The 23,532-nt window shown below is 35.6% G+C and overlaps 1 protein-coding gene across 3 annotated transcripts in view; it reads right to left on the minus strand.

Moving 5' to 3' along the window:
• Positions 1–471: 471 nt before the first annotated feature.
• Positions 472–23,532, minus strand: part of SLIT2 (slit guidance ligand 2) — a 263,142-nt gene continuing 240,081 nt past the window's right edge. For all 3 annotated transcript variants that reach the window (XM_069014353.1, XM_069014352.1, XM_069014351.1), the window contains 8 exons: positions 21,776–21,869; positions 19,754–19,891; positions 19,421–19,661; positions 18,959–19,089; positions 13,488–13,642; positions 7,502–7,790; positions 3,398–3,609; positions 472–2,309 (listed from right to left, as the gene is read on the minus strand). In XM_069014353.1, coding sequence (XP_068870454.1) covers positions 2,068–2,309; positions 3,398–3,609; positions 7,502–7,790; positions 13,488–13,642; positions 18,959–19,089; positions 19,421–19,661; positions 19,754–19,891; positions 21,776–21,869 — 1,502 coding nt within the window. In that variant the 3' untranslated portion in view covers positions 472–2,067. The remainder of the gene's footprint in view (positions 2,310–3,397; positions 3,610–7,501; positions 7,791–13,487; positions 13,643–18,958; positions 19,090–19,420; positions 19,662–19,753; positions 19,892–21,775; positions 21,870–23,532) is intronic.

Consider the following 23,532-nt stretch of genomic DNA (forward strand, 5'->3'; position numbering starts at 1 on the left):
AAAACACAGAATTATTTGTAAAAAATATTTTAGAGAAGATAAACTTGGTTAAGTATCATCCCATCCAATTGCTTGAATTTAAAATACTCAGTCAAAGATTAGTGAAAATGAATCCCTCTAAAGAATCAAGTTACTTGCTAGAACAACTATCAAATCGCCATTTTTATAACCATTAAAGTATTAGGATAGACTCAATTTGCCTTTTCCTCCAGTGTACTTTATTTATAAGTCTTTTCTTAGTTTTGGTGTAAGTTCATCTGAGTTCATAATGCACAGAGATTTTCAGATGTCACTGCCTCTAGGTGTGGTAATCCCAAGTAAATTCCTTCTTCAGATTTTCAGCAATGAATACACTAGATCTAGAGTTGGGTTTTATACTGTTTTTTACCAAATATTCTTTGCAACAGATGTTTAATTAAAGGCTGCTAGACAATTTAAACTTCTCAGAAGAATACAAATAAAAGCTGTTAATGAAGTAAATATCTGTTTAATTTACAAACATCAGTAGCATTACTGATATCAGTCCAAATATGACAAAGCACACTGCATTACACATGTACATCTAACTTTTTTTGTAAAAAAAATAATAAAATAAAATTGAAAAAACATCTGCATTTTTACAGGGTACCCTGGGTTTTACTGAAAGAAGAACACAACCCACTATTGATTACCAATTCTACATTATAATTTAGCAGCAACATGTTAACATGGGGAACATTAGGGCAGTAAAGTAGTTTTATTATTTGGGGAAAATCACAGTTTTTGATAGCACAGCCTTTTTTTCTTTTTTATAGAAAAGGTAAAGAGCTCCATGGGAATATTAATTTATAAAGATCTATCTTCTAATGTCATTTTCTACACGCCATCTTATTTTCTGTAAGTACTGTATATAGGGAAAATTAACTTCTCTACAATTGCCATCTAGTGTAAAGACATTTTCTGTCATATATTACAGGTTCTTGGAAGGTGTCCTGAATATCTGCTATATGTGAAACTGTCACCACTTTCTATTCAGTGACACCAAGTGGTCAGATTCTAAGGAAAAGTAAAAGGGAATGGAAAGATAAAAACAGACTGAAAACATTTACCCCAAGACGACATGCTACCGTTAGTTCTATTGCAAAAAAATCCTGATTTTTAAGTCCTTTAAAAAAAATTACAAAAATACTGGGACAAATATAAATTAATATATATTAAAGCATTGAAAAACAGTAAAAGGGGTGGCCTAAAAGGGTTAAGTACAATGTACTTTGATACAATAAATATTTCTCAATGAAACCCAATACTGTATAGAGTTGTTTAGAACTCATAGAAACAGAAATCCATATTATTACTAATTTATCCATCAATAATCTATTTTATCATCCCCAGAACATTTATATTACAAAAAATTAATACTGTAAAAGGGAAGATAAACAATTTTTTATGCTTCTTTTGCTAACATGCTGACATAAAAGTACACATCATAAGGAGATTTCAGGATTATAGTATATTCTTGTATCTCCCATTTCCCATTCATTAAATGAGACCCCATCTTCTCAAGATGCTTAAAAATTCCAAAAGACAAAATGTCTTTCAAGCAATTATTATTTCTGTATAATCTGATTCTTTTTTCTCATAAAACTTCCTCATCCATAGGTAAGTGACTGGTATGGCCTGTCAGGACAATAAAATAGACTGATACGAAAGTGAAAAAACAAGCCTCGTGTTCTGGTCAGTATTTCATCTCTGAGATGTTAAGTTGAAAGTCACATGTGTATAGTGTCAGTGTATCTTCAGCATGTTATAAAGAAGAATCCATGTTAAAAGCAGTTAAAGTTTCCCATCTCTGCTGCAATGTTACCAGGTCTTTTTTTTTTCTTCAAAGCTCCTCTTGGGTATGAGAAGTCTCAGTTCAAGCACTTGAATCTTTTTTTCAATGAAGAAAAAGTCTTTATTCTCATAATAAAAATAAGTCTGTTCTGTATTTTACAATATATTTCAAATATTTCCACTATGAAGCATTAATTAGTCCGACATGGTCAATAAGTATACAACATTTTCAAAAGACAAGTGTGACAGGGACACTTAGGAGGGACAACTTGTACAGCCACACTTCACCACTTTTTCAACCTCGTCCACAAATGACGACCCGTCAGTGCATTCGAAGGAGTATTTCCGTCTCTTGCTCCGCAGTGGCCCACAGCACTGCCCGGCTGAGCACCCGCCTTTACATTCTAGTCTCGATACCTTCTTGGTCGTCTGGCACGCAGCATACCCTTGCTGCTTTTGGTAGTAATCTCGGACTCGTTCCCCTCGACAAGAGATTTCTGCACAAAACAACATTTAAAATAAGAGATACAATTTTGAGACACGGGTCAAAGAATGTGCAACACAGGAAGATGCTGTGTTACTATTTGCAGTTGGGGTTGATATTTTAAAGTTTGACTCAGACTGTATATTGGAAACTAGTGGTTCTACCAAATGTAAGTTGATTAATGCTGGGTTTCGTTCCCTATACCTCCTATTTTCAGTAAAGCTTATATTATGTATATGTAAACCATAAATACGAAGCTATTACAATGACAAGAAAATTGGAAGCTTAAATCTTTCCCTCTTTTATAAAAATACACATCTTCTGTTCCTACACTGCTTGCAGCTGGTTCTGTTTACCATAGGGAAATGTTTCAGAGAGCATGCAATTTAATTTATTAGACCTGGAGTTTAATATTATTAAACTCTTATTTAATATAAGTTACATTCCGTTAACTTCATAAATTACTGAGGTATAAAGCCAGCTAAAAATGAGACATCTGTTAAAAGTTCTACAACCATATTCTTCTATTCACATCTATGTACAATACAAAATAAATGCCATCTGGGGTAAGGGAAAGAGAGGGAGAGGGAGAGCTTTGATAGACAAAGGAAAAAGAAAAAGGTAGGGGGAAAAGTCATCCTGTTTTCATCCATCTCACCTGCATAATTCGCTGTGATAAATCAGTTGAAGCTGAGAGGTCAAAAGTAGAGTTTGTGATAAAACTAGGAGCAGAATCATTGGATTTGGCTTCTCAGTTGCAGAAGGTAGAGAAACAATAAATACAGAAAGATACAGCAGGTAAAAGGTAATAGTTAAATATAGTAAAAATGTGTTTCTGAATAAAGGCAAAAAAAAAAAGAAATGTTTTCACGGCAAAACATTTGATGAAAAAATCCTCAAAATGTAAACAAATTTATGGGAAAGGCTTGATTTTTCTCTCATCAAGATAAATTCTTATGGTACAAAAAAAAGCAACAAATGTGTGTGTTGTGGAAAAAAAAAAATTGGTCATGTTTTTGGCTGTTCATGTGCTTGGCTGTTCATGTTTTACTAAAAAGGCCTATTTTCTAAGACCACAACAACATTAATTAATTTTTTTACCTTTATCACAACTGTCCCCCGTGTATCCGCTGCCGCATTCGCAATATGCTTTCCCAAGTCCTGAAAGCCTACATTTGCCATGTTTACACCTGATGGATTGGCAGGGGTTAAACAGCATTTCCTCTTCATCACAGAGGACTCCCCCATGTCCCTGCAGGCATTTACAACTGTATGAAAATGCATTGATCGGCAAGCAGGTACCATGCACACATCTACAGGGGAAACAAGCCCAAGAGAATAAAAATAAATTATTCATCAAAGTTCAGGCCAAGCAACATTAACTACAAATACTTTGGACTGTACTCAGGAGAAATTGCTTTTGTTTCTAATGGACTTTTTCAGTGAGATGCAGTGAAGTAGTTTATAATTGGTATGCAGGTTTACACAAAACAAGCTGCAGTACAGAACTCTCTCTCACCAGAAAATAGCCACTGTAGATGTGTTATGGAAAAATTTTACAAGCCACAGTTACTAAAAACAACATTTCCTGTCTACCTAAATTTTAAGCATGCTTTTCAGAACACAGCAAAATCAAGCCAAAGAAAAAAGAAACTCACCTGAAATTCTGGTTCACATATCATTTAAAAGGAACTCCGTATTGTCACTCATGAAATATGGGGCTCCCAGCACAAAGACAGGTCAGGCCCTTCCTAACAGAAACTATTCTGACTCAAGAAATGGTAGTATCAAGCTGAACACGTGCTTTCCCTTCAAATACATTAGTCTGCATTGCCAACTGCCAGTAGCAGGGTCTTGTATGAGGCAGGTCTGTGCTTCACTGCAAGGCAACAGCACTCACCCAGAGTTCATACCAAACCTCACATTAGAGGAGACTGTGCATTATCAAGTCTCACCCAAAGTGATTAAAGTAGCTAATCTCCCAGTTGAGCTTTGACAAACATTTGTGGCAGGCCCAAACCTTGTTAGACAAAAAAAATTGTGAGTTAAGCTGCGTCTGCTAAGTTCTGATGTATAGTGGCATGGGAACACACAGCTGGTCTTACTTCCCTTTGAGAGAGAAGTGGTGCTTCCCAAAAGGAGGATGCTTAATTACCTGTTCATAGGTGTAATTCTAGGGGATTTCATCTTCAAAACATCACCAATGACTCAGAATAAAACTACTTCCCTTTCCTCATTTTTTAGCACAGGGTCAATAACTTCCTTCCAAAAAAATGTTATTTTCTTTAAGTGTTGTTTCCATAGAAAAATTTCTATCTACATACAGTTTCCTAGGGAGATCACAGTGAAAATTCCTGTGTGGAGGAATGCAATCCTGATATACAAGTCACACTTCCTGATGTTTCTCCTCTCTAATATTTTTCCCCTCTACAGTGTAAGCTTCTTGAGCTCACAACCTCCTTAGTATGCTATGTATGCCGCCTAAATAAATGCAAATCTTTAGATAAAAAAAAATAAAAATTCCATTTGATCTCAAATAAAATAATTTGTTTCAATTTGAAGATAGCAAAAATTCATCTGAAATTGTATGTCGTTGTAAAATAAGAATTCTATTAAGAGCAACATCTCATTTTGAAATTTTTAAGATAACATAGCCAGCTTGGGATTAAAACCTGCAAATATAAAACTAATAGGTTAAGCACTTCCAACTTCTCTATTAGTCTGTATATTGAGGCAACTGTATTCTCTACAAAAATTAAAAATTGTTCCTGTGATTGAAGTCTGATATTCCAAGACTGTTATTAAGCATTCAAAATTGAAGGTGTAGACGGTATCACAGAGCAGATAGCTTTTGTTTAGTTTTCATTATGTTCAGCATTTGATCTTTTCACCATTTATAAAACATCCACTTTTAGGACATCTGATCTACAAAGTTACTCAGGTGGCACTGACATCCTGTCATACTCTATACAGGCTTTAGATATCAAAGCAATCTGTGTCAAGATCTTTGGTAAAGTTTTGCTTTGACTTAGAAGATGATTAAATTTTAGCTAATGCCAACTCTCATACTTTTGTTTCCACCTGCTCTTTGAAGCTCTAAATTTCATCTTCAGACTATACTGAAAGGAACATCAAGCTAAGTGCAAACTCTTGGGCACAGTTTCATCTCATCTAATTTTAGGTACCTGTGTCAGGCACTCAAGTTAGATGTATAATTGCCATAAGCTCCAGACACAGTCATGGAGAGAAATGAGCTTATCCAGAGGGTGATTAGACAACTTGAGGTCTAATTTATTCTTTTGAAATGTGCTTATTCCTTTACTGACTAGAGAACAAACTTTGGTCACTATATTTTGAATTCAAACACATAGATGTAGGTAAAATAAATCTATCTCAAGCCTTTTCATGATGTGCAAGGATCTCCAAAAGATCATCTACATTTTTGAAACAGAGATCAGAGTGACAATTCTGTTGCTCAGATAAAGCAGCATGTCAAACTGTATTAGATGGATAAAACACATCTATTCAATAGACAATTTAGAGATGAATCAAGAAATAAAGAATTAAAATCCACAGGAACTAAAGAACAACAAAGCCCTCCTCCACTCAAAATAATTTTGGTTTGGCTTTCTGTCTTAAAAGCTCACAGCACTGTATACAGCTGAACCAAACCCAATACTTTCAAGAGCAAACAAAATATTAATGCTGTGCTCCCTTGCTTTTATCTTTGATCCTGCCTACATCTGATACTGATAACTTGTAATTTGCTGCAAAAACCACTCAGTTTGGGTGCTAATGTGCACAGTTATAAGAACCTATGAAGAATCTAGTATTTCAAGGACAGTTTAAAGAAATTCTTTGGCTTTTCTTATAGTAGAACTTGTGGTTACAGTTTGATGTTATTTTTTAATCCTAAAGTATAGAAGTATAAAGTCACACTTGTATTTTTTTAACCTGCTGTGACTACCTTTCTTTAAAGTTAAAAAGAGAAAGAGGACAGGGTAAGAAAAAGACCAGTAAACAATGAAATGCTATAATGACATCCTTCAAAACCTGACTGCTCTATCTCTGGGAAAAGTTCAAAACTTAATGGCACTGAAGGAGTCTATAACCCATATAAAGAAAACTGCATTGTAAAGCATGCTAACTACTGTATAAATATTTAAAGTGTCAGAGGCTCCACACATTCTGTGAAAAGATTATTTAAACATCATTTTATATGGGAGTTGAAAATCATCTTATTAGAATGTCTTAGCAAACTTAGGCCACTGGTCCTTAACAGTCAAAAATGACATAGGTAAATGCTGCACTGAAAAAGCAGCAGCCAAAAGATCCAAGCAGGCTTACTTTACCAAAAAAAAAGAGATATTTGCCAAGCTGTAAAGAGTACTGTGGTAATGACAAACAGAATGACATCTTGCTGCCTAAGATCAATAAATACAGAAGAATTTTGAACTTCTGACATTTCTGATCTTCTTGTGCTGGGAGTCCATGAACCCAAATTGAATCTGTCTCTACAGCAAATTTAAAAGATCAATACTGTCATATACACAATTATGCCTAACTTTTTCTCTCTCCACACATTTATATACATGAACCTCTCTGTAGACATATATAAAATGTCTAAACTAAAATTTTCTGCTCAAATCAGTAAATAGAATTAACACACTCAGACTTAAACAGAAGTTCACTATAAATATCAAAATCTATTTTCCTGCTAAAACCTGGGGTACTCTGAAAATATAAAATATTAGATATATCCATTTATAATTTTTAAAAACACAGTAGAGAATATTAATAATAATAATAATAATAATTGTATTATCTTCCTCTATACAATTGAAAATAAGCAAATAGGTTTTTTTTTCATTTGCAACTTCTTCAAAATTATTTTTGTGCCAATGGTCATACCCACAGTTGCATCAGTGCATCTCATTACAAAAGAAGCCCAGTCAGAAGTGTGTAAGAGAACCTCCCAGGCTTTAGGCAGAACTTCAGTGAGATGTGTGAATCTGTTCCTCTAAACTGGGGACTTTTCCTCATTAGGTTTATGGAAAGAATATATACTATAACCTGGATGCTGTTTTCACTTTTCCATGCTCAGGTTATGTTGCTTCTTGCAAGTGTGAACTTTTATGAAAAAAATATACATAACAGGAGACATATACATATTATACTCCTGCTCTTTCTTGAGGAAGGACATACTTATTTCCAAGACATGGGTCGTTAGTTTGTTGATCACAGAGTGGTCCGGTCCATCCTCCTTCGCACTCACAGGAAAAGCCTGACTGGCTGGTAGCATGGCATGTTCCATGCACACAAACTTTCTTATGACAAGGCTCACAACCTGGCAGAATTCCCACTTGCAGTGGCACATTTCTGAAGTCCTGGAGTTCACTGTTGATATATAGATTACGGATGCAGCCATGGAAGCTAGTGCCATTCTGCCCTGGGGACTGGCGTAAAGCTGCTATGTTATTTTTCACAGGCATGCCTAGGAAATTAATAAAAGCAAATAATCAGTGTAATAATCTCACAATTCTCTATACCCTTTTTTAAAATTTTTAAAACACTTTTAAAGGACTGCTTCTTCTTAATTAATTACTCTTAGCTATTCAGACTAGAACCATGACCAATAATGTAGTTTTTGGAAATTGTCCTGGTTCTCAAGCATGTGTGTAAGCCAGCTCCGAACCTGTAAGTCCCTAAGTCACACTTAAGACATGTATATAAGACTTCATCATACAGGAAGCTCAGAACTGTGAAAAGGTCAGCTCTGCCTGGTTTTGACCTAGTGCTTTTAAGTCCAGGATAGCACATAGTTTCTGAATCCCAGAAAAACAAAAGTTGTTGAAATTTAGCAGCTGATACGTCATTTTTTGTAAGCTAAGATACTCAAATCCAGAAAAATTTAGTAGGACCATCTCATCAAAATGGGGCTGGCATACACATTTCAAATGTGAAGTTTTGCTATGGAAAATTACTTGGAAAGGACAGGTTGAGGTTCCAAAACTAAAAATACTTTTGTTTAGCATGTCTCAAAAACAGATTAATGAAATAAAACTGAAAGCCATCCACAGTTTGATATTACAGTCTAAACCAGTCAATAATACCAATAATTCAAACTACTTATGTATATAAACTTTTAGGTAATGCAAATGTCCACAATGCTGACCATTTTCAGAGTAATTCCTCTGTTACAGTCTATAATTGTAACAGGTGAAATGACAGCTGTAGGTGTATGTGCTGCACTTATCCTGTTATGATAATTCAAGAATAATTCAGAAGGAACATTGCTATTAAACTTTTTCTTGTAAACATGGAAGTTTCTTCTACTCTACCCCCGCTTTTCTTTTTTCTTTTAACTTATTGCCAACATACTAGCCCATAGTAGGTAGTCCTTAAGATGCTATTTTCTAAAAATGAATACACAAATGCCGAAGTGAATCCCAAGACTCACGAGTAAAGGAAATCAAAGTGCACTGAGCACATTAAAAAGGATCTGTTTACCTGAAAATAAATATTCTTATTAGCTGCATAGGTTTATTCCTAGACAAAATCAACAATTTTCCTTCTGGTACTTAGATAATGACAAGAAAGCAGCAATGTTCTGCATAGTTGCTCCTTAATCATGTAAACTGATACTTCTAATAATTTTCTGTATTACTCTGAACAGTTAAGAGTCATGCAGAAATGCTTTGCAACCTAATGAAGTAGACCTGCCTTTCATTTAGAGGTTATTGTAATTTCATTTGTGCTAGGCTTCAGTGATTATAGAAATGAACAATATTGTATTCATATTGTTGAAGAGCCTAATCTTCTTTGATCTTATCAGTTAAGTAAGTGTATTGGGTTTGTGTGGCCAGGCTTTGGGTAGTGGGGGGGCTACAGGGGTGGCTTCTCTGAGAAGCTGCCAGAGGTGTCCCCCATGTCTGAGAGCACCAATGCCAGCTGCCTCTAGGATGGACCCATCAAGTCTGCCAAGGCCAAGCCAGTCAGTGATGGTAGCAACAGCTATGTGATATCTAAAGAGGAAAAAACCCCAAAAGAGTAATTGTGCAGATGTGACCAGAGAGGAGTGAGAACATTGTCAGAGGAACAGCTCTGCAGACACTGAGATCAGAGAAGCAGGAGGGGGAGGAGGTGCTCCAGGCACTGGAGCTGAGATTCCCTTGCAGCCCGTGGTGCAGCCCATTGTGGAGTAGCTGGGCCCTTGAAGCCCATGGATGTTCACAGGGCAGCAGAGATCCACCTGGAGCACATGGAGAAGCCTCATGCCAGAGCAGGTGGATGGATGCTCGAGAGAAGACTGTGACCCCATCGGAAGCCTGTGCTGGAGCAGGCTCCTGGCAGGACCTGCAGAACTGTGGAGAAAGGAGCCCACACTGGAGCAGGTTTTCTTGGGACTTGTGACCCTGTGGGGGACCCACGCTGGAGCAGTTTGTAGAGAACTGTCTCCCATGGGAGGGACCCCACACTGGGAGAGGGGAAGGACTCCTTTCCCTTAGGAGGAAGCAATGGCAGAAAGAATGTGATGAGCTCACCATAACCCATATTCCTCACCTACCTGTATTGCTTACAGGAAGGAGATAGAGAATCGGGGGAGAAAAAGTTAAGCCTGGAAAGGAGGGAAGAGTGGGGGGAAGGTATCTTTAATAAGTGTTTTACCTGTCCTTATCCTACTGTGATTTGGACTGGCAATACATTAAATTAATTTCTTCAAGTTGAGTGTGTTTTGCTACATCAGTAAACGATAGAGGATCTCTCCCTGTCCACATCTCAACTCATGAGCTTTCATTATATTTTCTCTCCCCTGTCCAGTTGCGGAGGGGGATGGTAGAGTGGTTTTGATGGGCACCTGGCACCCAGCCAGGGTCAAACTTTAAAAAAGGCTTTGAAGTATTATATTAAAGGACTCAGACTGCAAACAATCATGAGTTTCCATTTCCTCACATCTACTCACCTACCATATTCTCAAACCAGGGACAGGGCAGAGTCATCAAGGTCCCTTCACCCTGTTGTCTCCCTTGAAAGCCACACTCAGCTAACATTCATGGGAAAGGCTTGAAGTATCTCAGCAGAATAGATGCACTGAGCCTACTCTTTGTAAAAATAAAAGGTGTATAAAACTAAGCACACCAATGCAATGCTGAACTAGATGTTATACTTGAAAGTGTCAGGAAACTTAGGTGTGATTTCTGGGAAACATATAAGCATGTATGTATGATACCAGATAATAGGCGGTATATCACACATCATTCAGAAAAACTTTTGTCTATATTCTCTAATAAGGAAGATGTTTGGAAAGACAATGCAAACATATGCACAAGGTTTCAGCCTATACACTTTTGCTTCTAGCAAGCTAACATATGTCAGAAGGCCAAAGTTTGTAAAATCTGCTTATATTCTTTAGCAAGATTTCTTAGATAATTTTTATATAAAGATTCTTTGCCAGTTAGGAAAGAACTGCAATAGAAACAATACAGACAAATATCTCAGATCTATTTTTGGCAAGGTAAGAGTGTAGTTCCCACCCCCTTTTAAGCTTTTGGAGACTGAACCAGACTATGGGTAAACTGCTGTTGAAGGAGGAAAATGGGAAGAACCTCTCTTAAATAACAGTCACACAGTAAAACTGTCAAAACAAGTATCTTATTCTAGAAGCTGCCAGAACAGAGCAGGCACAAATGAGAAGCAGCTGATAGTCTACCTGTCTCAGAAATGGGGACATCCATGAAAGAAGGTGCCACTCTCAACTAGTAAAATATGCTCTAATTTCTGAGAGAAGAATGTGAAGTATCAGTGATGTCTGTGACTCCTTTGAAGAATTTTTGAGAAGAAACAGATTGTCCCTTAAGAAATCTTACAAAAGCCATGCACTTTCAATATGTTTTACTGAAATTTGTTACAGAAAGACTGAAAAATATGAAGCACGTGTATTTCTGACCACACAAAAGAGCCATATACTTGGAAAGGTAAAAAAACCCCAAAAGATATAAGTTGATTATCTCACTTTTGGTAAAAATAATGTTAAATTATCCGTTTCAAACCAAGCTAAATATTGTGACCCAAGAGTAACATTAAAAAAAAAAAAAAAGAAGTAGGGGGAAGGCAGGAAGAGATGGAACAAGAGGGAATGAGAGCACACACTGTACAAGGGCTTGCTGTCAAGTCTGAATTTCATTCTGCCAACTGAGGTGATGCTTATCAGAAATGCCATTTTAGCAGGAAAGTGGTAAGAGTAAGTGTAAGTTACATGATGATATAGGTGTCAAACTAAGACTTTGGCAAAGATAAAAATACTGCATAAAATCCTAGTGAGAATTTAAGTTCTTAACTGATGGAAATGTGTGATAAATTCTCTAAAAAAATCTAGATATAGTTGGATAAGAAAAAAATTACTGAATCTCAAAAAGATGGGTAGTATAAAGATACACAAGTGAAAATTACCATCTTGAGAATTTAAAAAAAATCATAAATACATAAATTAGATAAAGAAGAGGGAAGCTTAAGAGCTGAACATCAACCTATTTGGTTCTTTTCCTTTATTTTATTACCATGTTCTTCTATGATTGGTTTTCATGTTCTTTTGAATCAACATTTTCTATGGCAGCAGAAAATAATTGTCTGTTTGGAGCCCAAATGTGAAGAATTATAATAGAATAAATGCAGGACCTCCCTAAAGAGCATGCACTAGAATGCAAAAGACTGCTGCTCTTAGGTATCAAACCACTCAAGGAAAAGATTATTTCCAAAAGTTATTCTTCCGATACTTGAAGATGACGATGCAGATTAGTACGATTCTCCCAATGGAGGCACACATCTGCAGGGTGAAGAAGCAAGGAAGAGAACCATATGTCACAAACCAACATCGCCGTGTTAAGAATGTGCCCAGAATAAATGTTTACAGTTGGCAGGCTGGCCTCATTTCATCAAAAGGTGCTTATAACAGACAGGAGGATTATTGTTCTGAGCACTAAGCTCAGATTTCAAGTAGTACAACTGGCCTCAGCAGTCATTAGACAAACTAATGTTGACAATACATGTAAGCAAGCACACAGTGTCTTATCAGAGTCTAGGACCCCTTCTTGCAAATGTGGCATAGGACACTGTAAACATCGGAAGTGATACACAGGAAAAAATGCAATGTGCTTCTACAGGACAATCCTCATTTGAAGGCATCAGTACCTCACACAAACGTACTACTGATAGCATAATTTTTTGCAAGGAGGCAAGATGCTTAAGTCTAAAAAGTTATTCTCAGGCATAAAAGAATTAGGCAAAATGAAAAAGAAAGTAAGTATTCTTTTTACAGAAAGATCAGAAGGAGACTCCTTACATGCCTCTTGTAAGAGTATAAGGTTAAACTAAGAACATGAAAATTTGTAGAATTTAAGCAGTATTTAAAAACCATGCTGAATCTCTGATCACAAAGAACTCTGACTTGCTACCAAGTAAGGAGGCACAAAGTGTGGGCTGAATTTTCTTTTACCTAGATTGCACAGGCCCATCAGAAATCCAACAGGAACTGCTAGTTAAAACAATGTGTTTGAACTCAGAGTTCTACAGAGTAAATTGCATCAAATGATCAGAATTTTTCAAATACTTTAGCTGCACAATTTAAATGAACAATTAAAAAATATATATTTTTTCTCAAAAGAAAAAAACCCCAGGCCCTGACACATACAGTGAGGCAACTGTCCAGTTGGTTCCCTTCTTACCTAGTGTCCTAACTCCTATCAGCCCTAAGCAATAAGATCTCCAGACATAAATTATACTTTGTGATGTTATACATTGCTTTCATTTCCTGCAGATACCAGTACAGGGAAATAGAAATGTAAACCGAGCAAAACAGAATGCTACCATTCTACACTTTCTAAATATGCATTACTAAATCTTCATGCAGTTAAACAATGTTAAGCACACTTCTTCAGTATAATAAAAGGCTAAGTAACAGTAGAAAATGACAAGATTTTATAGTCATAAAAAATAAACATAATTATAAAAAAGCAACAGGTTCAGTTTGAGGACATAATATTTCTTAAAACTGAAACTATTGACATTAACTGCTGAAGTTTCATCTTAAGGTGTTATGTCCATGAATGAGTCTCTTACCATGTGTTTCTTAAAGCATGCTACCAGAGTAAGTTATCCATAATATCTCTAGTAAGAAGCAGTAAGATCCTCTTACCTCCCACATACAGCGGAGAATCAAAATTCAGAGTGGATTGCTTGGACAAATTGGTAATTATCTTGGGACTTCCTCCATCAATAGATAAAGATAGAATCTGATCCATGGCTAGCAGCTCCACAATGTGGAAATTGCCATCATTAATTGTTTCCACACTGCAAAATAAACATTAATATTAAACAGGTTGATGGTCTGGTTTGAACAGTTTTTTACCTTCTTCCCCTCTAAGAGTCAATACAGTTTCAGAACAGAACTTCTCCAGGAGTGCATTCTCTTGAACATTACATTTTAGGCAAAGACATGCATGTATGCTTAAAAGCCAACACAATGTAACATCCCTTCTTCTGCACTAATGACGACAGGGCTGGAATACTTTTCCTATGAAGACAGGCTGAGGGAGCTGTGGTTGTTTGTTCAGCCTGAGAAGAGAAGGCTCCAGGGAGACCTTAACAGCAGCTTTTCAATATTGAAAGGGGGTTTATAAGAAAGATGGGGAGAGATTTTTTACCAGGGCCTATGGTAACAGGAGACAGGCTGTTTTAAACTGAGAGAGGGTAGATATAGATCAGATAGAATCTATTAAGTAAAAGAAGTGACATAAAGAAAAATTTATTTAATATGAGGATAGGTTAATACAAAACAGAGAATTTGTGGACCTGTTATTGGAAATGCTCAGGATCAGGTTGGATGGGGCTTTGTACAACTTAATCTAGTGGAAGTTGTCCCTGCCCATAACAAAGAAAGTGGAACTAGGTGATTGTTAAAGGTCCCTTCAACCTTAACCATTATGTGATTCTAATGTTACTTCAAGATCATATGTGCATGCAAGTCTGTGTGTATTCTACATTTTGCAGAGAATTGGGTTTACATATCTTGCTTGCAAGTATGAAGGCCTGAGTCAACTCCAGTGATACATAAATCTACTATTTCATGGAATATGGAACTGCATCTAACTTTAGTCCTGCACATCATTGGTGCAGACAGATCCACTGACACTTGCAATAAAGTTGTTATCTTTACTGAGCATGGTTATTTGTGTTCAGCTTCTGGCTAATACAATGAGTATGAATATTGTTTTCTTTTTCTCATATGGTCTACATACACCATTTCTTTCTGCTTACTAACAAGATATGAACTCACTAGCGGGAGAATGCCTGAAGGTTGTCAAGGTGAAACTGCTTGTTTCAAGCATGGTGCTTACCCTGCACAAGGACAAGCCTACTCACGTTACTAGGCACAAAAAAATGGCTGCGGGTGCTTATCAGCCTCAATATCTACGTAGCAAGTGCTTAAGTGCAGGAACCACTCTGCACTTGAACACAGTTTAAGTACATCAGAGAAGGAAGAATATCATTACTCAATTCTGGGACTAAATATATCATTGTACTTGCATAATTTATAGTCCATTTTCCACTGGAGACTTAGAGCTGAATATATGCATGGAAGGTGTGAGCTGTAGTCCAGAGACCAGACATTAAAAGCATTCCCATGAAAGCCTTTATTTGTTTCAGGGCACCACCAAATACGTGAACTTAAGCCTTTGAAAAAAGTTATTTAAATGAACCAATTGTATGATAGCCTGAAATGGACTGAACAGTCACACAGTCAATTAGCTCCTCTCATTGAGAAAGCAGGATAGCTGAAAGGGATTAGGTTCCTAAATCTCAAGGCAAAAAATCAAGCAAATTACCTTAAAACATCCTTTGTGATGTTTTAATTAACCTAACTGCTTTTGTCCTGGAACAGATCAGCAGCACACATGGTCATTCACAGCTGTGACACGTTAAATACCTTCTTAGCCATTTATTACCAACTCTGTGAACAGCCTCTGCTCACTGTGGATCAAAGATCTGCATGGTAGCATGCATGCTTTACATAAACCCAGCTCTATGTGAGAGTGCAAACACATGACAGAGCAGACACTAGCACAATAAACACTTTATGGGAGCTGGCAGGAGGGGGACTGCCAGTTTCCATGAGTGGAAAGGAAATGGTCAGGGCTCATCATTGCTAAAGAGCAAGATTTTTTTCAAGGTACCAAGAGGTTTGTTTGCTCTGATCAAGCAATATAAAAGATGCCATGATTAAGTTACTTAACACATTTCATTGAATGCAGGCAAAAAAAAAAGTGCTAAAAAATCAAAGTGCATGTAACTTCTTGACTTCAGGAAGCAGGAAAACCTAATATAATGTTCTTGTTTCAAGGAAACTTATTTTACAACTTCTCAACCTTTCACCCAACAGTATTTAAAAGAATAAGAGCAACACAGAAAATACATTTTTAGAGCAAGAGGTCATACCAGGGATAAACCATAATGTGCAAGGGGAATGTGTCTCTGATAAGATTATTAAAAGCCTCTGTTTTAAACTGTTTTACTGGTAAAAATTTACTGCACAAAGAGGAGCCCTCCTAGGTAAGGGTGGCTTGAATTGGAGGGGAAATAAACTCAAGGTATATCTGCGATATTTCCTGCCAATGCACTGACATTACTTCTATCCCATTTCCCATTGGAGATATAAGAGCTGAATGCATAGATCATAATGAAAAGCTGTAAGAAGAACTGATTTAAGGCTTCTGATACTCCATAGAAGAATAACGATCTGGGAAGAAATACTCCCATATTTCCAATAAATATATGATGAAAACTAGTTTACAGAATGAAAAGGGTTTTTTTTGTTTGTGTAAAAAACAGTTAACATTAAAAATTGATGCCTAGACAGAATAAAACACAAGTGAATCAAATTTTTCCAAATAACCATCTCCAATGAATGAATATTATTTATTGGTCTTGGCATCATCTCGTTTTACAGATTGACTGATGAATGCTTTTGGGATGATGGCTCTTTCAGCAGTCAGTTCCCATGAACTGGGAAGGAGGAAGGAAAAAAAAGGGAGGGACTGAAGGAAGGACTGGAAACATTCCAGAAGACAGCTTTAATAGGTAACAAAGGTACAGAAAGACAATGAATGGATAAAAAGAAGGTAAAGACCTTAAAAAGGACAGAAAATACCACAAAGATCCTAGGAGGGTAAAACAGTAAGAACTGGAAATGACGAAGTGATTAGAGTAAAAGATCCTGTGCTACAACATACTGCTTTCTAGAACCTGAAATAGAAATTGAACAGTATGCAATTTGTAGAGCTATTACTAGATGCACATATATACCTATATACAAATGTGAAGATGTATATATGGTTTCCAAAATGGAATCATGAAATCACAGAATCTTTTAGGCTGGAAAAGACCTCTCAGATCATCAAGTCCAACAACAAAACCGGCACTGCTAAGTCCACCAAACAGTGTCCCTAAGCACCACATCTACACTTTTAAATACCTGCATGAATGGTGAGTACACCACTTCCCTGGGCAGCCTGTTCCAATGCACAACAACCCTTTACATGATGAAATTTTTCTTAATATCCAATCTAAGTCTCTCCTGGTCCAACTTGAGGCCTTTTCCTCTTGTCCTATTGCTTGTTACTTGTGAGAAGAGTCTCACCTGGCTACAATCCTCTTTCAGACAGTTGTAGAAAGAGATGAGGTATGCCATCAGCTTTTCCTCGACAGCAGGAGACTTCACTACAGTTGGACTATTACATGAAAATTTTCAAATATCTCAGTAACTCACCATCACACTTATTTGAAATTAAATGGAGGTTAATAACAGTAACAACAGTAATAGAAACAAAAATAATAACACTAAAAGTGTGTATCTGCTTCACTAAACAGTGTCACTCTCTAACACGTCACTACATTTTCCATCCCCTTCTTCACTACACTTGCATTCTTCATATGCCACATAATCCAAAAGAGACAATCAACTATGTAGGTGAGATGCTTTTTATTATTTTGTAACAGTAACCTAAATGGGACTTTGTTAATTGGTCACTTTTTTATTAAGTCCTTACATGTTTATGGTTTTTTTTTCCTGTGTGAGTACTGTTTTTCAATCCTTCTCTAGAAAACTATAATGGATAAGTGTGAATTACCAGTATTTATTATATTTCAATAATGCCAGAGAAAGCATTAAATTTATGAGAAGGAAATATATGTTTTGAATGGGAAGAAGTATTCTAGATAGATTAAACAAATGGGAACCAAAATAACTTGGAACTACATATGACCCTCATTCGTATTGCTTCTTATTCTCAGACAGATGTACCTATTGAAATAAAAATTAACAAAAATAATTAAACTCCTGAAAAAACAATCTAAACTTTTTGTTTAGCCCTAACCAAGATAGAAAAGAAAAATAATACTATTTTCAATTGTAGAAACTTGGAAAAGTGAAAATCTATACAATTGAAATACATACACTATTTCTACATGTTAAACCATTTCATGAAGTCGTAAGGAAACCTTATGAAATACAAATCACATAAAAAAAAAGGACTCTTAAGACGCTTATTGGGTATGTTTTTTCTAAACAGCTTTATATTGTGTTTTATAGACTTTTTTCCCCCCTGTGGAATGCTTTTAGTAATCTACTAAAATGATAGTTCCCTTGGTGCTGCTACCTAACAGAGTTCAACACTGTTTCACTGCTATATATATTTAAGCTTTTGATTTTGTATTGCCATAGGAGTACAGTCATTTATAAAAATCATTTGTTTTCAGTGAGATGTCCCTAATAGAATGCAGAACAGTGTCACTGCTACAAACTCTATAAAGCAAATATACACTATATATAATTTTATAACACAAAATAGAGCAAAAAGAAGATTCAAGGAAAACTGATTTAATACTTCCCCTTTACTTCTGAAAGTAGTTTTAGCATCAAGAGGGCAGTCAAGGCCAGGAAGTGATGCCTGTTGTCTTTCTGCTCACTCTTGCAATGACTGTTTGCAAATTTTTGTGAAGTTATATAATACCTCCCAAAAATTCAGGTCGTAATTTTTCAGAGAACCAGAGAAATTTGATTTTAAAAAAACCTCAAAAATTATTCTCCAGAAGCAGTTGTGGATTCTGTCTCTTAAATACTTTGGAAGCAAAGGCCATTTCTTTTTCAAAGGTAGTGCCTTTTTTCAGAATCAAGTTTTTAGCTTTCTCTTCACTAGCCAGAGGAAAATCCTACATTATATGACTGTCTAACAGAGAAGAGAAGCTTCTATTTAATTTCTGCTTATACAGTACAGTTTTACATTTTATTCAGCACACTAGGAAATTATTTGGCAGTTACAACAAAGAAAAAACTCCAATGCCACTTGTGAGCTTTACACAAATGTATAAATATTCTGCTGTAAGCTAACTCTTATTCTGGTTTATTGCATCAAATATACTTATCTGACATATCTGCATTAGAGTTATTTGCCAAGCCAAATCACATCTTTTGGCAAGAGGCTTTTAAGTGTCTGACGATACATTCATTTGCATATATTTCTTTTAACCATCTATTAAAAAATGTGACACTGATATAAGGAATGAATATAGGTTTTGTTTCAGTCACAAATGTGTTTCATCCAGGTTCACCTGTAAATAGCAGAGGCTGGATATGATCCTGTGTCATAGCTGACCCTCACTCTACCCCGGTACAGTTCCACTGCTATATGATCTTTATCACCTTTGTACAGCAGGATCCCACTGTCTTCATCTGTGGCAATCTAGTTAAAAGACAGAAATATTTAGAAACAACTAAAATTAAGTATTTAATAAAAATGAGGTATTAAGTGAATCGCTGAATTTACTGCCATAGTCTGTTACTTCATAATAAAATTCTTTTTTGAAGAACAAAACTCTTTCTATTCCTATCAATAAGCCCACCTACTCCCATATGAATATAGAGTTATTGCATTAACTCTTCTAGAGTTTTTAGCTCAAACTGTGGAAAGCTCTTTAAGTGATCCAATGACAACTTTGGGTCATTTTCCACATCATGAAAAGTAATTTATTCTCATTTCCAGAAAAGAGAATCTACAACACAAGCAAACTTACCTGTAGAGTGATATTGGTCTGGGGGCGTATCTTAGCTGAAGGGATTTGCAGATAGGATTCTTTGTTGATGAAGTTTATACTAATCAACTTTTCACATTTCTCACCCTGGTAGCCTGATAAACACTGACAAATTGGTTCACTTTCTTTTATGATACACTGGGCTCCATTTTGACATTCATAATTATCACAAGGGCTGGTGCGAGGTAGAACCATTGGCGGTGAAAATTCACAAAACAAGCCACTAAATGAAAACAGAAAACAATCATTATTTCCAAGAAAAAACAGCTTTGACAGAAGACAAACCTGTTTGTACTGCCTTCAGATCTTTCTCACCTGTATCCTTCTGGGCAAATGCATGTATATCCATTAACTGCGTCAGTGCACTGCGCTCCATTTTTACATTTGTTGTCTTGGCAGTCATCAAAGTCAATATCACAATGCTCACCTACATACCCAGGTGTGCAATCACATCTGTAACACAGGAAAGCAAATCAGATAGCACAGTGCCCTTTAACGATCCAGTGTGATTATGACCAAGTTAAGGAACTACTGTATTGTTTAAAAATCAAGGAAAAAAAGGCATTACTGTTACTTTGTGCGTAAAGACTATATAGCTTAATCATATTAATAGATGGGGTATCTACATATGTAACGAATAGAGGTTTGCTAGTTAAAATGCTTACACACCTGCCATTATATTGAAGAATTGTGTGTAAATCTAGAGAGACCTCATAAATAATTTTGACAGTTTTTAGAATTTATGAGCAATGCAGAATATTACAAGATGTTGTTCATGGCTGCAAACACTAAATATAATCAATATTCTTGACTAGTGAAACTGAGGCAAATAGTCCAAGTCTTGTACTGATGGTTATTTTCTTTGTCAACTGAAGAGCTATGAACGGACCAATGGTCCATTTATACAGTTTAAAGGTTATGCATAATTTTTTCCCTTACAGTTCCACCAGTCTGATTTACAACAATAGCTCCATGGTTGGTGAACTAACAGAAATCTCAAAACACGTCATCTGCCGTCCCTGAACCCCCACTGAACTAGAAACAGCTCATCCTCAAGAGAGTATGTAATGATTTTTGTTTATTTGTTTGGGTTTTTTCCATGTGAAACTCTCATTGCTAATGCTAGTGACTTTTCTTTGGGGATTTCTCATATGTAAGACTGAGTGAATGCCCAGAACTCTGTGAAAAATTAATGGAAAAGATTACAAATCCATGCATCTAACATGGTATTCTTTTTAATTCAGATGTCTTTAATTGATTTCATGAGATCTTGTGATTCCCTCCTTGATGTTATTTCTTTCAGTATCCAACATTTTCTCTAAGCTGGCAAGTGTGATTTTAAATAGCCGTGTAACTTTAAATTTAGTACTTGAAACAAGTATGTCTCATTTTTTATTCAACAAGATGCATAAACAAGAAAAGGGAAAAAGAATATAAAGCATGCTATTAAAAGTCTGACTGAGATACATTCTTGAAGTATACTGCATGTGATGTTTTCTGATTTATAAGCTCAGAATGTAACAGGAAAGGTTAATGAACTGGACAGTAAAGTATAAGACACTAAACTAGGTTTATTGAAGTGACATGAAAAAACTAACATAATGCACTACAACATAACCCAAACCATTTTTCTATTTTCCAGTTGAAAACTATCAACTTAATTTCACATACAATTGAATATTTAATATATTTTTCCCATATTTTAAATAAAATGTCATTTCATAACTAGTGGAAATGATAATAAATAATCTGATTTTAGCACAAAAGCATGCTATTTATAAAACAGGTACTTGTGAGAACAATTTAAAGCTGCAGGTTTCCTGTATTTATTAACCTAAAGCCTATAAAACAACTTTAAATTGTGCATACTAATTAATCATGATAAGGATATGGCATAATTAAAGATTAGCTTTCCTGGGGAGGGAATTCTTTACTTTATACCTTCCAGCATGCCTTCCTAATAATCTCTTTCACAATTACTTCTCTAAAAGCAATATAATTATTTCACTTCAATTAAATGCAATTATTTTCCTACTGCCCAGAGTCCTAAAAGGGTTTTGCACAAACCATCATAAAGACTACCCCGTGTTTCCATTTAAAATCTGATTGGAATTAGAACTGTTAAGGATCAGTAAAATTCAGTAAAACTTACTTAAGATAATAATGCAGCTTTACATGAAAATAATGGCCTGTTATGCCATAATGCTTACTAATAATCAAAATGAATACTTTGAGAATAGAATTGACTTCCACTTAAGCAGAAGGAAAGGAATATAGGCAGGATAGAAAATACAAATTTTGATTCAGTTGGACTCTGAAACAATATTTCAGACTTACTTGTATCCTTTGGGTGTCAAGATACACTTTGAATCATGCTGGCAAGGATTCAGGTTTTGGGCACAGAAATCTAATTTCTCCTCACAGAGTTCACCTGAAATATAATGTATTTGTCAATTCAGTGAAAATATCACAGTGACCTGAAAATAGCAATGAACAGAATTTTAAAAGCAATGGCTACAAATTCCTTTGCTAACACTGAAACATGCATACTTCTTTACATAGTAATAAATACGTTTAGAATAAATACTAATAAATAAATAGCAATACAGAAATAATAAAAATAAATAAGAATATACCTGGTAACTCCTTTATAAACAATATCAAGTTCAACATCAATCATCTATCCATGGATATAAATGTTAATTTTGTAATTTTTAAAAATTTACAATATTTATCCACCTCTGCTATATAGCAACACTAGTGATTGAAAGTCTTCTCACTAGAACAAAAAAACCATCAATATTATTTTCTCTTATTTCTAAGCACATTATGCACAGATTTGCCCTATCACTATAAGTAATCTATTACCTGAAAAAAACCTGTTAATATCACTGCATGTCAATACAATTCCAAATATCCAAAAATGAAAACTTGTTTTCTACTTTTCCTTAAATATGACTCTCCATTTTTTGCATTTGTTAATGTACCATAATTATCTATCATCTGTGAAGAGAAAAGAAATAATCTATGTAAAATATCTATCCTTCCCTGCTGATAGAGGCAGTGGCTCTAATTTCCAAAATGGGGTTATAATCTAAATAGTATTTTAATATGGTTAAAAATTATTTTATTTGCAACTTTATGAAAAGGAAACACATGTTTATAAACAGATCAACAGTATCTTGTTCCCTGACTAACTCACCAGATGATACCACGGATAGTGCACTTGTTAAGCTTGTAATCACTGGTTTGTAAGGTAGAGACACTTATTCCAGCATCCACATGAAGAATATATGTATAATAAACAGGTATAAACCCTGTGCCTGCTGAATTCAGGGACTGACAGATCCGTCAGACTCTAAAACTACGGAGGGAGTAGGATTGTCCCTTGTCCTCCATCCAGTAATAAAACATGAGCTGGCAAGTAAAGTAGAACTGTACATTAAAATGACAAAGAAAAGAGCAGAAGAAAGGACTGAATGATCAGACACTTTCAGTGCTCAAGCTGAACTTGCCTTCAAAGAGGCAATTTTTTGGTATCCCTCAGTTTTACTGAGCTGAGCATGGCAGTGGCTTGCAGTGGAGTGGACAAATAAACAAAAACTTCAAAAGCGCTGAGGAATAGTCTATATTAAAGCAAGGATAGAGAAAAAGGCAAAACTGAAGCAGGAGAAAAGATGGTCATGCCAGTAAAAACAGAACTGAAGCATATATACTAAGTGCAATAAGACATGGGACCTCTACACCTTCAAAAATGAGAGGACAAGCCAAAAAACAGCTAGACAAGTATTTTGCAGCCATTAAAAAGATACAGCGTGGTTCTACACAAAGATTTTTTTTTTAAAGATAAATAAGTGAGTAAATAAATAAATACCACATTCTCAATTTTCAGGTAGTGCATTTTCTCTAAAAACCAAATAAAGGTTTGAGGTAACATAAGAAAATGGCGCTCATGCACAGGCCACTTAACAGCCTCAGGAAAACTGTCAGCAACGTGACTTACTCATTATATGTAGGAAACTGAATGGAGATCAAATGCAGGCCACTGAAGATGACTAATACAAAGGATTATAATTCTATCCTCAAAATCTCTT

The sequence above is a fragment of the Aphelocoma coerulescens genome, chromosome 4 (assembly GCF_041296385.1).
Source record: "Aphelocoma coerulescens isolate FSJ_1873_10779 chromosome 4, UR_Acoe_1.0, whole genome shotgun sequence".
In the NCBI taxonomy this organism is placed as follows: Eukaryota; Metazoa; Chordata; class Aves; order Passeriformes; family Corvidae; genus Aphelocoma; species Aphelocoma coerulescens.